At 34.6% G+C, this 16,445-nt stretch overlaps 1 protein-coding gene across 5 annotated transcripts in view; it reads left to right on the top strand.

The window, feature by feature from the left end:
* Positions 1-16,445, top strand: part of CFAP47 (cilia and flagella associated protein 47) — a 502,530-nt gene that overhangs the window by 27,789 nt on the left and 458,296 nt on the right. For all 5 annotated transcript variants that reach the window (XR_012026084.1, XR_012026085.1, XM_072815366.1 and 2 more), the window contains exons 9-13: positions 6,658-6,847; positions 7,597-7,810; positions 14,822-14,974; positions 15,640-15,823; positions 15,921-16,017. Coding sequence is in view for 3 of the 5 variants with exons in the window: in XM_072815366.1 (XP_072671467.1) it covers positions 6,658-6,847; positions 7,597-7,810; positions 14,822-14,974; positions 15,640-15,823; positions 15,921-16,017 (838 nt within the window). In the remaining 2 variants the exon portion in view is untranslated. The remainder of the gene's footprint in view (positions 1-6,657; positions 6,848-7,596; positions 7,811-14,821; positions 14,975-15,639; positions 15,824-15,920; positions 16,018-16,445) is intronic.

The following is a 16,445-nucleotide window of genomic DNA, read 5'->3' as shown; positions in this document are numbered from 1 at the left end:
CCAGCTTCTTTCTCGCTACTCAGAGAACTCTTGCCTTTGTCCTCTAAACCAGGAGGTTTAGACTATCAAATCTGGCCTGCCACCTGTCTTTTTAAGTAAACTGTTGTTGGAACATAGCTGCTCTTATTGTCTGTTGCCTATGGCTGCTTTCACACTACAAAGGCAAAGTTGAATAGGTGTGAGAGAGTTGTGTTGACTTTAAAAATATGATAGTTATTTTGCCAGCAAACTGGATTTACTTGGGAATAGCAAAGAACTGTAATTTGGGCAAACAAGCTATGACAAAAACCACAGGCTAGTCCAACAACCAAAGAGAGGAACGTTGTTTTATGGAGGAGGAGGAAGTTGGCAGTGGTTATTTTGAAGGAAAGTCCATGGAAGAAAAGCAGTTCAGGGTGACAACAGTTTTCTGTTGGCTGAGTTGCTGGGGTAGTTGATTTCTTATAGGAGAAGCAATGTACATCTTTTTCGGTTGGGACCAGTAGCTCATGATTCTTTCCAATCCATGATTCTTCCTGTAATTGAAGTCTAGTGGCAGGGCATGAGAGCTCCTCCTTCTGGCCTCCTGATTCCATTTTAGTGAAGTTTACCTTTATTAATTTTTACAGTTCTATGGCCCATAAAGCCTACAATATTTACTGTCTGGCCATTTACAGAAAAAGTTTGGAGCCTTGCTCTAAACAGTAGCAAGCATGAATGCTACCAGTTTCACCTCGGATTCTTGTGTTACCATCTTTTCTCCACCGCTTTGTGATACGGCTCATAAAATTATTGATGGAAGCTTTCTCCCAGTTGCAATCAGGAACTATTGTATACATGTTTAAATGCATGCAGATTATATTTATAACTCTTCCTACTTCATTAGAATGACTCACTTCCGTCCCCCCCAAAGTTGGATAGATTTAATCCGTCTTTATAGAATAATAACTGATGTTAACCACTATGTAAAACGTTTGCTTTTTAACTGCTTCTTAGCCTTTCTTTAGGTCAGTTTGCTTAAATCTACCAACTCTATTTTCTCCAGGACACGCACATCTTTCAAAACGTGTCTGATAGCCAAGTTCCTAATACAATTTTTAACTCTCTGCGTTTCTGGGTTTCTCAAGCACTAATAACTTTCAAATTAATAAAAAGTTAATCTAGGAAACGGAATTGCTGGATGACTGTGGTGTGCACAGGTTGGTCACGGTCAGATAGTCTTTGATTATTTAGAAGTGACCTAAATTATTCTTTTTAATACTAGCTTATTGAAATATAATTGACATACCATGAAATTCATACATTTAAAGTGTATAATTCAGATGTGCCTGGGTGGCTCATTTGGTTAAGCAAATGCCTTTGGCTCAGGTCATAATCTTGCGGTCCTGGGATGGAGTCCCTCAACAGGCTCCCTGCTTATATTTATAACTCTTCCTGCTTCATTAGAATGACTTCCATCCCTCCAAAGTTGGATAGATTTAATCTGTCTTTATAGAATAACAAATTTGCAGATTTCTAAGAATTTGTCCATATCATCTAGGTTATCTAATTTGTTGGCATACACTTGTTCATCATATTACCTCATACTGTTTTTGTGTCTGTGTGTGTCAAGTTTTGGTTTTCTATTTATTGAAATCAACTACTTTGTTCAAATGAACTTATTTTATTTAAATACGTTTTATAAATTGTTTTTTAATTCCAGTATAATTAACATTCATTGTTATATTAGTTTCAGGTGTACAATATAGTGATTCAGCACTTCCATACATCCATTACTCGGTGCTTATCATGATAAGTGCACTCCTTACTCCCATTCCTCCCACTACCTCCCCTCTGGTAACCATCAGTTTGTTCTCTCAGTTAAATGTTTCTTTGGGGGTGCTTGGCTAGCTCAGTAGTTGAGGCATTTGCCTTTGGCTTGGGTCGTGATCTCAGGGTCCTGGGTCAAGTCCCATGTGCTTGTGCTCTGTCTACTTGTGCTCTCTCTGTCAAACAAATCTTAGAAAAAATGTGTTTCTTCATTTGTGTCTCTCTTTTTTTCCTTTGTTCATTTGTTTCTTAAATTCCACATATGAGTGAAATCATATGGTATTTGTCTTTCTCTGACTGACTTTGCTAAGCATTATATTTTCTAGCTCTATCCATGTTGCTGCAAATGGTGAGATTTCATTCTTTATATGCCCGAATAATATTCTAATATATGTATATGTATACATATGCATATACATATATTAGAATATATATTTAAAAATATATATTTGTGCCACATCTTTATCCATTCACATATTGATGGACACTTATGCTACTTCCATAATTTGGCTATTATAAATAATACTGCAATAAACATAGGCATGTATATATACTTTTGAGTTAGTGTTTTTGTATTCTTTGGGTAAATACCTAGTAGTGCAATTGCTGGATCACTGGGTAGTTCTCTTTCTAACTTTTTGAGGAACCTCTATACTGTTTTCCATAGTGGCTGCACCAGTTTGCGTTCCCACCAACAGTGCAAGAGGGTTCCTTTTCCTTTACATCCTCACCAATACTTGTTGTTTCTTGTGTTGTTGATTTTAGACATTCTGACAGATGTGAGGTGATGTCTCATTGTGGTTTTGGTTTATATTTCCCTGATGATGAGTGATTTTGCATATCTTTTCATATATCTGTTGGCCATCTGTATGTTTTCTTTGGAGAAAGAATGTCTTCTCGTTTTTAATTGGATTTTTTTTTTTTTTGAGTGTTGAATTGTATAAGTTTTTTATATATTTTAGATACTAACCCTTTATCAGGTATGTCATTTGTACATAGCTTCACTCATTTAGTAGGTTGCCTTTTAGTTTTGTTAATTGTTTCCTTCACTGTGCAGAAGCTTTTTACTTTGATGTTCCCTCACTTTTTATTGATGTAAAGTTGATAGTGGTATTCTCTCTTTCATTTTCAATTGTAGCAAATTGAGTTTTTGTCTTTTATTGTTTTTGCTTGGTGAGTCTAGCTAATGATTTTTCATTGTTGGTCATTTCAAAGTTATAGTTTCAGATTTGTTGATTGTCTCTATTGCTTTTAGTTCTTTATTTCATGTATTACTGCTTTTTTCTTTACCATTCCTTTTCTTCTCTTCACTTTGGCTTACTTTGTTGTTCATTTTTCTATTTCCTAAAGTGGAAATTTAGGTTATTGATTAAAGGCTTTTTAAAAGCCTTTTTAAAGATCTTATCCATTTATTTGAAAGAGAGAGAGAGTGAGAGAGAAGACAGAGATAGTGAGAGAGAGCACAAGCAGGGAGGAGAGGGAGAAGCAGGCTCCCCACTGAGCAGGCAGCCCAATGCGGGGCTTGGTCCAGGACCCTGGAATCACAAACCAAGCAGAAGGCAGATGCCCAATGGACTGAGCAATCTAGGTACCCTGATTGAAGGCTATTTATTTATTTATTTATTTATTTAGATTTCATTTATTTATTCATGAGAGACACACACAGAAAGAGAGAAAGAGAGAGAGAGAGAGAGGGAGAGACAGGCAGAGGGAGAAGCAGGCTCCATGCCGGGAGCCTGATGTGGGACTTGATTCCGGGTCTCCAGGATCTCGCCCTGGGCCAAAGGCAGGCGCTAAACCACTGCGCCACTCAGGGATCCCCTAGGCCTTTTAAATTTACTTCTGATCACTGCTTTTACTGCATTTCATAAGTTTTGGTATGTTGTGTTACAGTTTTCCTTTATCTCAAGGTATTCTCTAATTTCCCCTGAGATTTCTTTGACCCATTGGTTTTGTAGGAGTGTACCATTTAATTTTAACATATTTGTGAGTTTTCCATATATCCTTCTCATTATTTTTTTTTAACAATTTCTCTACTTTATTGATAGTCTCTATTTTGTGGGATGTTTTCATACCTTTTCTAATTCTTTTTTTAATCAGGAAATATTTGACATGTAACATTAGTTTCAGGTGTACAGTGTAATGATATTTGTATATATTGGAAAATGATCACCATAATAAGTCTATTTAATATCTATCTCTATACATAATTATATTTTTTCAATTGTGATAATAACTCTTAAGATTTATTCTTGTCAAAACTTTCAAATATGTGATACAGTATTATGAACTGTAGTCACTATGCTGTATGTTATATTCTCATGACTTATTTATTTTATAGCTGGAAATTTGTACCTTTTGACTCCCTTCATCTATTTTGCCCATCTACCTCCCCTTGCCCCGACTACCACCAGTCTCTACTGTGTATCTATGAGCTTGTTTTTTTTGTTTGTGTTTTGGTTTTAGATCCCACATTGAAGTGAGTTCATATGGTATTTCTATTTCTGTGTCTGACTTATTTCACTTAGCATAATGCCCTCAAAGTACATCTAGGTTGTCAAAAAATGGCAATGTTTTGTTCTTATTTTATTGCTAAACACTTAGTATTTATTGTGTTTTTTGATAATAGCCGCTCTGACAGGTGTTCCATGATACCACATTGTGGTTTTGATTTGCATCTATGATGACTAGTGATGTTGATGTGATGATAATTAATGAGTGATATTTTTTTCCCATCTCATTGGTTACCTTTTCATTTTGTTAATGGTTTCCTTTGCTGTGCAGAAGCTTTTAAGTTTGATGAAGCCCCACTTTATTTATTGTTTATTTTTATTTTTGTTGCCTTTGCTTTTGGTGTCTTCCTTTAATTCTTTAGACATATTTTCCATTAGTCTTTTGAGGGTATTTATAATAGTCAACTTATCATCTTTGTCTAGTAAGTTCAACATCTGAGTTTCTTCAAGCACAGTTTCTATTTATTGCATTTTTTTCTGTGTATTGGCCACATTTTTCTCTTTCTTTTCATGTCCCATGATTTTTTGTTGAAAACTGGGCATGTTAAATGATATAATTTGGCAATTCTGAAATCCGATAGTTCCCAAGATTTATTGTTATCACTATTTGTTTTTGTTGTTCTTTTTCTTTAGTGACTTTCTACACGAGTCTGTAAAGGTTGTTATCTTTGTTATGTGTAGCCAAACAAGAATCTGCTCAGTTAATTTATGGGTTAGCTAATGATTGGGCAGAGCTTCTCTTAAATTCCTTGAATTAATAAGTCTCAAAGCCGTTGCCAAGAACCTTTGTGTAGGTGTATTGGGTAAAGCATATCTTCATTGTTCTGTCAGGTAGTTTATAGCTCTTTTTGGTCTTTAATTTCACCTTGTACAGAGTCTCAAAGTCAGCCAGAAGTCAGAAATCAGAGCTTTCTCAAATATTTCCTGGGCATATACGTTGTTCTACACATGTGTATGGTGATCTAGGTTCCCAAGAATATGTCAGAGCTTTTCAAATATCATCTGAATGTTTTGGGTTCCTTTCTTTTTCCTTTTTCCTTTTTTTTTTTTTTTTTTGTTTTGTTTTGGTTTGTTTTGCCTCTTATTGGCCTTAAGTAGTAATGCGACCTCAAGTAGCTGTGATGTTTAACAATTGCTGCTGAATTTTTGATGGGGCAAGGGTAGGGGAAGAGGGCATAAAACTAGGGGGAGAGAGAGTTGTTTACAAAGAATGATCCCTGAACCAGGCCAATTAAATATGAGTAGGCTTTTTAGCTAGCTTCTAGACAGGACAAATAGGGACAATCTCTGGGGATAGGATTTTTGGAGACCTGCAAACCCAATCTTTGCCTTCCCTGAGTTAGGCTAATAGTTTTTACAGCTGCCACAGTTACAAGGCTGTTGTTTTTTAAGGAGATCTCAAAACAGGGACTAGGAGGATGGGATTACAGTGTACAAAAGTGCCACAAAACCTGTTATTCTTTCAGGGATTCAGCTGTTTTATTCTTAAATAGTCTTTGGATTTTTATAAGCTTTTGGGTAATTTTTAAATACGTGTAAAGTTGATTTTGACGATTATTCCAGTGGTCTCTTTCTCTTTGTGGAGGAGTAGATATTTGGATATCCTTGATTTGCTGTTCTGGACATGCTTCGATACCATTGTTTTTAATTTTTTTCTTAAATACTTTTCCAATAATATATATCTTAAGGGTTTGTCAATACTGTGTATGGTATTTCTAAGCCACTTTTATATTACAGTGATGGACTAGCTCTCCTTAAATATTTTATAAACAGTATTTTATTTGCTTTTTATTTTTTCCAACAATATAATATTATTTTTGTAATTCATTTGGACTGCTATAACAAAATACCATAGATTGCATGGTTCATAAACAACAGAAATTTATTCCTTATAGTACTGTAGGCTAGAAGTCCTAGATTAAGGTGCCAGCATGGTCAGGGAAGGGCCCTCTTCCTGGTTGTAGTCTTCTCTCTCTTTTTTTTTTTTTTTAAGATTTTATTTATTTGTTTATTCATGAGACACAGAGAGAGAGAGAGAGAGAGAGAGAGGCAGAGACACAGGCAGAGGGAGAAGCAGGCTCCACGCAGGGAGCCCGCCATGGGACTCGATCCTGGGTTGAAGGAGGCGCTAAACCACCGAGCCATGCGGGCTACCCCTGGTTGTAGTCTTCTCATGCTAGACGAGTCTAGGGAGCTCTGTGAGGCCTCTTTTATAAGACCACTAATCCCATGATCTAACCACATCCCAAAGGCCCTTTCTCCTAATTCCATCACATTGGGCATTAGGTTTAAACATGAGTTTTTGGGGTTTGCAAACATTCAGCCTATAGCAATTGGTTACTTTTTCTTTTTTTAGAATGTGACATGTTCATTCATTCCACATCAAGTAGGAGTCTTTAAAGTAAAGCAGTTGATAGAGGTTATTGGCACAGTGGCAGATGAAAATTTGCAGTCTTCATCTCTGAAACCTTTTCATCAAATATATTTATATTTCAAAAGCACCTGTAAACCTTCCACCAAGAAAGTTGTGATGAAGATTAATCCTGGTAAGCTAATGTGGATACCTTTTTTAAAAAAATTAAGGTTATATAGGATTATTTTAACACACCAATTGCTTAGCTATGTATATCAAATGTGGTCTGATCTTGTGGTTCTTACCTTTTGAATGCATCAAAATCACCTAGAAGGCTAGTTAAAATAAATCTCACTGGTCTATATCCCATAATTGATTGTTAATTAGGTCTTTGTTAGAACCTAAAGATTTGAATTTCTAGCTTGTCCCTGATAGTTGCTGATGCTGCCATTTTGAGGATTATAATTTAAAAGCACTGGTTTAGTGATCTATAAAATTTATTCAATATTTTAATGGTTTTTATACTTTGTTCTTCTACATTTTGTTTGAGTCTATAATATAAACTAGTTTTGACCATTCCATGGGTTTTCTTATTGCTGCTATTTCATTTAATACTCAATTATTTAAAAAAAACCTCAATTATTTTTTATACATGGAGCCACATGAAATTGCTGATATTCTTTGATCGATAAAAAATTGTGTCATATAGGCTAACCCATTCCTTCAAGTTAGTATGTTTTATTTTTTATGCATGCAGTATTTTGCTAAACTGTTTTGTGTAGGTCCATTTATTAGATAAATTACTTATATTTTCTGAATATGTTTGGTTAGGGATTTAGTTTTGGGTTAGAACCAATGGTGTAGTATATTAATACACGGATATTATTTGGAAAGCTGAAATTCTAAAAACTGTATTTAACTTAATATTCAATTCTATAAAAGGTATATCCCCTTTGGTTACTAATCCTGCGGGACAGTTTGTGGTCAGAGACTTGCCAAAATACAAAGACCGCGCACCTGTTGCAATGCTTCAATCAACCATGACACGCCTTCACAATCATCGCTTATGTAAAGAGTCAATGAAGGATGCATTGATAGCCTTTCCCAATGACCGAGCTACAAGTATCAGGTCTGAAGACCAGGATAAAATTTTCAGGTAACATGTTATATTAAAAACCAGAAAATTTGAAAGGCACACTTACCAACATGATATGAGCAGGTCCTGCTGTAACAAATTAATGATGATGATAATAATAATAGTAATAACATTTTATTTTCTCTCTCTTAATTTGTTTTACATTGGAGGTGATGGTTATTTAATTCTACTGTATTTGCTTTGTCTGACCTCTCATCACCTGTACTGTGTACTTGAGAGGAAATGGTTTATCAGATGATTATTAAAATATGCTGTTGAAAAGTATGGAATGATAGAAATATATCAAGTTCTCAGAATAGTCATGTTCATTAGGTATGGCTGATAGTTTTAATTTATTTAAGATAAAAATAAACATTAGCAATTGTGAAAAACCAGTCATTGTCATCATCATCATCATTATGTTTGTCATCATTGTTCTCCTCAAAGTCACATTTCTTATGACCTTTTCCAAACTGAACTAAAACCTTACCAATTAGGATCAAAAGTGATGTTAGACCTCAATTTAAATCGATGTAAACCTCAAAGAAATTGCTACCTTACAAGTGCTTAGTGAGAAGAAACCTAGACATCCTGATTTTTACACATTTGAGATGGAAATGAGTTTCTTTTCTGCCTGCTTATGCACTGCTTTAGACATTATACTATCTAAACTTGATGATGTCTCTGGATTTTCTCTACTTCTCTCTTTACCTTTGGTGAGTTATTGAGCTCACTTAATTTTACAGACATGTTTTTGCACTATTATTTGATTTTAGGCTGTAATTATTTCATTATCCACAATTGGAAAATTCTGGGTTTTTGAATAGTCAGTCTTATTATTTTATTTTACAAATTTTATTCATACCAGCCTTTCTATCTCTCTTCGTTTGACAAGTACCATGAAACATAGGAGTGCAAAAATCACTCAGACTCCATTTTAAATAGTTTTAGAGTATAAAGAAAGAAAACTCATCTCTCCCTCTGACTCATTGCACTCCCTCCCATACAGAAGTATCTATTGGAAGCAATTTTTAAATGTATCCTTTTCTGTTCTTTCCTTTTTTAAAAAAGATTTTTAAAAATCTATTTGAGAAAGAGAAAGAGTGAGAGAGAGAGAAAGAGATCACAAGCAGGGGGGAGGGGCAGGGAGAGAAGCAGACTCCCCACTGAGCAGGGAGCCCAATGCAGGACTTGATCCCAGGACCCCCGGGGTTCATGACCTGAGCTGAAGGCAGATGCTTATCTGACTGAGCCACCCAGGTGCCCTTTAGTTCTTTCCTATGCTTATATAAATATGCTTGTATAGACATATGTTAATTTGATATTAATATTTTTCTGTCTAAATCAGTCTTAATTATATGATCTAAAAATGCCAGATTTTAAAAAAAATCATTTAAATTCAATTTAGGTAACTTATATTGTATTACTAGTTCCACTAGATTTTTTTAAAATTTTATTTTATTTAAATTCAATTAATTAACATATAGTACATTATTAATTTCAGAGGTAGAGTTCAGTGATTCATCAGTTTCATATACCCAGTGCTCATTATATCTCATGCACTCCTTAATGCCTATCACCCAGTTATCCCATCCCCCCATCCACTTCCCCTCCAGCAACCTTCAGATTGTTTCCTATAGTTATGAGTCTCTTAAAGTTTGTCTCTCTTTCTGATTTCATCTTATTTTATTTTTCCCTCCCTTCTCCTATGACCCTGTTTTGTTTCTTAAATTCCTCCTATGAGTGAAATCATATAATTGTCTTTCTCTGATTGACTTATTTCACTTAGCATAATATCCTCTAGTTCCATCCATATCGTTACAAATGGTACGATTTTATTTTTTATCGTTAAGTAGTATTCCAGTGTGTGTGTGTGTGTGTGTGTGTGTGTGTGTGTATACACATATATGTACCATATCTTCTTTATCCATTCATCTGTTGATGGAAATCTGGGCTCTTTCCATAGTTTGGCTATTTTGAACATTGCTGCTATACACATTGGAGTGCAAGTGCCCTTTTGGATCACTATGTTTGTATCTTTTGAGTAAATACTTAGTAGTGCCATTGCTAGGTCATAGGGTAGCTCTATTGTTAACTTTTTTGGGAACCTCCATACTGTTTTCCAGAGTGGCTATACCAGCTTGCATTCCCACCAGCAGTGTAAGAGGGTTCCCTTTTCTCTACATCCTCATCAACATTTGTTTCCTGACTTATTAATTTTAGCTATTCTGACTGGTATGGGGGGTATCTCATTGCAGTTTTGATTTGTATTTTCCTGATACAGAGTGATGTTGAACATTTTTTCATGTATCTATTAGACATTTGTATGTCTTCCTTGGAGAAATGTCTGTTCATGTTTTCTGCCCATTTCTTGACTGGATTATTTGTTTTTGGTTGTTGAATTTGATAAGTTTTTTATGATTTTTTTTGAAGAAAACTGAACATTTTCTATTTACCACATGGCCAAAACTATTTTTCTCAATTTACTTTTTTCCATATTAATAGACTAAATTAATAAAATTTAGGTACTTTCTGGTTAGTATTAGTTAGTAATGAAATTTTATGATGTAGTAAATCGTTAACCATAATTGCTTTTTTATTTCCTAATGTATTTCATTAATTATTTTGACAAAAAATAAAACAAGTTAGGAATTTTTGTCTAATTTTTGTTTACTACAGTATGTCCTGTGTTTTCAAGTGTCAGGCATACAATAGGTACTAAGTAAATATTTTTTAACAAATAAATAAGGAAAAATGTTTTAGTAGCATAATAAACTTTGTCCTCTGTATTTTGCACATTACAAAAAGCACCTACTCAAAGCTGAAGAGGTGTTTCATGAAGTTTATTCTTTTTCTAAAATTTTTAATTCCAGTTAGTTAATATACAATGTAATATTAGTTTCAGGTGTACAATATAGTGATTCAATACTTCCATAGATCACCTGGTGCTCATCACACCAAGTATACTCTTAATCCCCATCACCTGTTGTACTCTGTCCCCCCACCAACCTCCCCTCTGGTAACCATCAATTTGTTCTCTATAATGAAGAGTCTGTTTCTTGATTTGTCTATCTTTTTTCCCTTTGCTCATTTGTTTCTTAAATTCCACATATGTAAAATGATGTGATATTTGTCTTTCTTTGACTGATTTACTTCCCTTAGCATTATACTCTCTAGCTCTATCTGTGTTGTTGCAAATGGCAAGATTTCATTCTTTTTTATGACTGAGTAATATTCCATACTACATATATACCACATCTTCTTTATCTGTTCATCAGTTGATGGACTATTGGGCTGCTTCCATATCTTCACTGTAAATAATGCTGCAGTAAACATAGGGGTACATGTATCCCTTTGAATTCGTGTTTTTATGTTCTTTGAGTAAATACCCAGTAGAACAATTGCTAGATCTTAGGGTAGTTCTATTTTTAATTTTTTAAGGAACCTCCATACTGTTCTCCAGAGTGGTTGCACCAGTTTGCATTCCCACTAAGTGCAATAGGATTCCCCTTTCTCCACATCCCCACCAATACCTGTTGTTTCTTGTGTTATTGATTCTAGCCATTCTGACAGATGTGGGTTGATCTTTTATTGTAGTGTTAATTCACATTTCCCTGATAGTGATGATGAATGTTTTTTCATGTATCTGTTGGCCACCTGGATGTCTTCTTTGGAATAATGTCTGTTTATGTCTTCTGCACATTTTTTAATTGAATTATTTATTTTTTGGGTGTTGAGTTGTATAAGTTCTTTATATATTTTGGATATTAACCCTTGTTGGGGTTTCAGATATCTTCTACCATTCCGTAGGTTGCCTTTTAGTTTTGTTGATTGTTTCTTTTGCTGAACAGAAGCTTTTTATTTTGAAGTAGTCCCAATAGTTTTTTTCCCCCCTTTTGTTTCCCTTGCCTCTGGACACATATCTAGAAAAAAGTTGCTATGGCCAATGTCAATGAGCTTACTTGCCTGTATTCTCTTCTAGGATTTTTTAAAAATATTTTATTTATTTATTCATGAGAGACACAGAGAAAGAGAAAGAGAGGCAGAGACACAGAGGAAGAAACAGGCTCCATTCAGGGAGCCCGATGCGGGACTTGATTCTGGGACTCCAGGATCATGCCCTGGGCCAAAAGCAGGTGCTAAACCACGGAGCCACCCAGGGATCCCCTCTTGTAGGATTTTTATGGGGGTTTCAAGTTTCACATTTAGGTCTTTATTCCATTTTTAATTTATTTTTGTGTATGATGTAAGAAAATGGTCCACTTTTCATTCGTTTGCATATCGCTGTCTACTTTTTCCAGCACCATTTTTTTAAAAAGACATTCTTTTTCCTATTGTATATTTTTTTCTACTTTGTTGAAGATTAATATACCATGTAATTGTGGGTTTATTTCTGGGTTTTCACTTCTGCTCTGTTGATCTATATGTCTGTCTTTGTTCCAATACCATACTCTTGATCACCACAGCTTTGTAATATAGCTTCAAGTCAAGAATTGTGATACTTCCAGCTTTGCTTTTCTTTTTCAAGATTGCTTTGGCTATTCAGGGTCTTTTTTTGGTTCCATACAAAGTTTAGAATTATTTGTTCTAGTTCTGTGAAAAATGCTCTTGGTATTTTGCTAGGGATTGCATTAAATGTGTTGATTGCTTTGGGTAGTATAAGCATTTTAACAATATTTGTTCTCCCAATCCTTGAGCATAGAATGTCTTTACATTTCTTAGTGTCATCTTCAATTTCTTTCATCAGTGTTTTATAGTTTTCAGACTACAAGTCTTTCACCTCTTTGATTAGACTTATTCCTAGGTATCTTATTATTTTGGGTATAATTGCAAATGGAATTGTTTTCTTATTTCTCTTTCTGCTGCTTCATTATTGGTTTATAAAAATGCAACAGATTTCCGTACATTGATTTTGTGTCCTGTGATTTTGCTCAATATATGTATCAATTCTAGCAATTTTTTGGTGAAGTCTTTCAGGTTTTCTATATTTAATATCGTGTCACCTACAAGTAGTGAAAGTTTTACTTCTTCCTTACCGATTTGAATGTTTTTTTATTTCTTCTTATTGTCTGTCTGCTGTGTGTATTTCTGTTTTTAATTTGTTAAGGAACTTCCATACCATTTTCCACAGTGGTTGTACTAATCTACATTCACACCAACACTGAAGGACTGTTCCCTTTTTTCCACATCCTCATTAACACTTGTTATTTCTTGTCTTTTTAATACTAGTATCCCGAAATATCTAAGATGACACCTCATTGTGGTTTTGACTTTTATTTCCCTCATGATTAGTGATGTTGAACACATTTTTCATGAGTCTGTTGGCCATCTCTATGTCTTTTTCTGGAAAAATGTCTATTCCAGTCATCTGCCCATTTTTAAATTGGATTATTATTATTTTTTTGTGTGTTGAGTTGTTTAAGTTCTTTATATATTTTGGATATTAACCTTTCATTGGAAATACCATTTGCAAATATCTTCTCCCATTCAATAGGTTGCCTTTTCATTTTGTTGATGGTTTCCTTCACTGTGCAAAAGCTTTTTAGTTTGGTGCAATCAAATAGTTTATTTTTACTTTTCTTTCCCTTACCTGAGGAGATATATCTTGAAAAATATTGCTAAGACTGATGTCAAAGAGATTATTGCCTATGTTTTCGTTTAGGAGTTTTATGGTTTCAAGTGTCACGTTTAAATTTTAAATCCATTTTGAGTTTTTTTTTTGTGTATGGTCTAAGAAAGTGGTCCAATTTCATTCTTTTGCATGTAGCTGTCCTGTTTTCCCAGTACCATTTATTGAAGAGACTATCTTTTCCTCATCGAATGTTCTTGCCTCCTTTGAGGAAGATTAATTGACTGTATGAGCATGGATTTATTTCTCGGCCCTCTATTTTTTTTTTGCCAGTACCATATTGTCTTGATTATTGTAGCTTTGTAGTATATCTTGAAATCTGAAATTGTGATACCTCCAGGTTTGTTCTTCTCAAGATTTGCTTTGGTTCTTGGGGGTCTTTTCAACAACTCTCTTTGAATAGCAAATCATTTATTTCTTTTATTGCCTAACTCTCTCTCTTTTTAAAAAGATTTTATTATTTATTCATGAGAGATACACAGAGAGAGGTAGAGACGTAGGCAGAGGGAGAAACAGGTTCCCTTCAGGGAGCCTGATGTGGGACTCCATCCCAGGATCCCAGGATCATGCCCTGAGCCAAAGGCAGACCACTGAGTCACCCAGGTGCCTCATTGCCTAACTCTCTTAAAGACTGTTGTTCAGTTAAAATTATGTTACTGTTATCATTGAGGGCTTGTTAAGAACAGGGGGAAATATATTTCATTTGACTGTGTGACTAATAGGTTTATACTTGAGTTAATTATTGAGGGTGAGAATCTTAATGATTGATAACATTTGATGAGAATTGAGACAGACCATGGTCAGGAGATGTGAATAATTATTATACATTTTGTTTTTATGGAAAATATATGGTGAGTGAAAGGAAGAGTATGAATTTAGATGAGTGAACATGAGATATAAAGCAGTTGTAATTCATTTATGGATTGATTTCTCTCTATGGATTTACCATTGATGGTTAATTGCATAAGCTCTGAGATATTAAAAAATTAATATGCTTAATAAAAGGATTTATGATTATATACATTTTCCTAATTTTGATCACAATAATCTAAAAGTAATTAACTCTTAGGAAACACTAATCAGATTCAGATCTAGTCCCACATGTAAATCTAGAACTCTCCAAATTGCTTACTTGACTCATTCCTCAAGAGTAGTTTTAGGGTAGGCACCATTGAAGTCCTGTGACCTTAAGAATTTTCTCTAATTAGGTTAAGAAGAAAATTAGGTATTATTCTAGTTCTATATGTAATGATGTTTCACTATGTAAGAGAATTTGAGGGTAAGGACTATGACCTGCCCTATTCACCATTCTGTGCTTAGCCCCTTGCATAGGAGACACTCAATAGAGACTGATTGAATAAATGCAAATATATAAATATTAATGTAACTTGCTCATCTTGTAGGACGATTTTCACAAAGATTCCAAGATATAACTATGTGGATCCTGATTTTGCGTATACTAAATTTGAAAGAATTAAAAAGCAAAGTCATGGAAACTATTACGCAGGATACATTAAGCATCTAAGAAGTGTGCGCCTGCAGAAACAAGCAGAGAGGTAAAGTTCACTTCCTCAAACAGTATGAAACAGATCATGGTGCCTGGAGAGCAATATTTTTTTCTTTACTCCTTAGTTTCTTTTTAGTGGTTTAAATGACCTTTTCATATAGGAAAATGGCAAAACCTTGTACTATTTTAACTGCAGTTATTTCCTCCTTACTTTTGGTTTGGGAATGTCTTATACTGGGTTTCCCCAGAAGCAATTATTGAGACAGGGATTCTAGCACAGTGTTCTTTTAGGAGAACCAAGAGGAGGAAAGCAGGATAGGGCAGGGGAGGGAACTGAGAAATGACGTGTTTCAGATAAGGCTTACACTCAGCCTGATGCTTAGGGTCTCTTGAAGCATAAATTATCCCACATAGATGTTCCTGCATTGAGCCAAAGGGGCTTGTCCTTTTTTTTTTTTTTTTAAAGGGGCTTGTCTTTTGTGTTCTCTATCAGCCATTGATTGTGAACTGTCCTTGGGTGTGGTGGGGCGGGAATGACTTCCTTGGTGAGGTCTTTGAGAATGAGGTCTTCTCAGCAGAAGGCAGTTTTATGCAGATTAGTGCATCATTCTTGTAAGTGGTAGCACAGCATCACGTGCTATGAGCAATGTTGGGATTTGCCTGTGTATTTTCTAAAACTCTTGGCCTCAATTCGTTATTATTATGATTTCATAGGGAATGCATGTATTCATATAATGATACAGACATAGGATTACAGCCAGCATCAGGTCTAAAGTCACCCTCACTCTCACAAACGGAAATAGAAGAGGAATTACCTTCACAGTGTCGGATCAAACCTAACCAGTTGCTAAATACCAGAAATATAGAATCCAAGGAGTCAAAGGCTCTGAGAAGAAAGGCATGTGCAATATTTTACATTTCATTAAGCTATAAGAATTCTTAAAATATCTTTTGCTAATATTAAAAATTAATTTTGGAGTAATATTTTCCCACAGGTTCTCAAAGGACTTAAATCAGATCCATTCACACCCCATGAAAAACATGATTGCAGCTTGATTCTGACACCAAAGCAAATTCATCAAGTAATTGTTGGTAAGCATCTATAAAAAGCTATTAAAGCCTTTGTTTTTTAACGGATTTATTGAAGTATAGTTTCTATTCCATAAAATTGACCTGTTTAAAGTATAGAAGTCACTGAACTTTAGTAAACTTAAGGGATTATGCAACCATAATCATAATTCAATTTTAGAATGTTGCCATCACCCTCAGGACCATATGCATTTACTCTCAAATCCCACCCTTAGCCCCAGGCAACCATTAATGAATGTTCTCTCACTTTGGATTTGCCTCTTCTGAATAAAAGGAATCATATAATATGTAGTCTTTCTTATATTGAGGCTTTTACTTAGCATAATGTTTTTGAGGTTTATCCAATAGGTATAAATATTTTGTTCCTTTTTATGTCTAAATAGCACTTCATTTTATGGGAATACCACATTTTGTTTATCCATTTACCAGTT

This window comes from Canis lupus, chromosome X (genome assembly GCF_048164855.1).
Source record: "Canis lupus baileyi chromosome X, mCanLup2.hap1, whole genome shotgun sequence".
NCBI lineage: Eukaryota > Metazoa > Chordata > Mammalia > Carnivora > Canidae > Canis > Canis lupus.
This window is presented reverse-complemented; position numbering and strand designations above follow the sequence as displayed.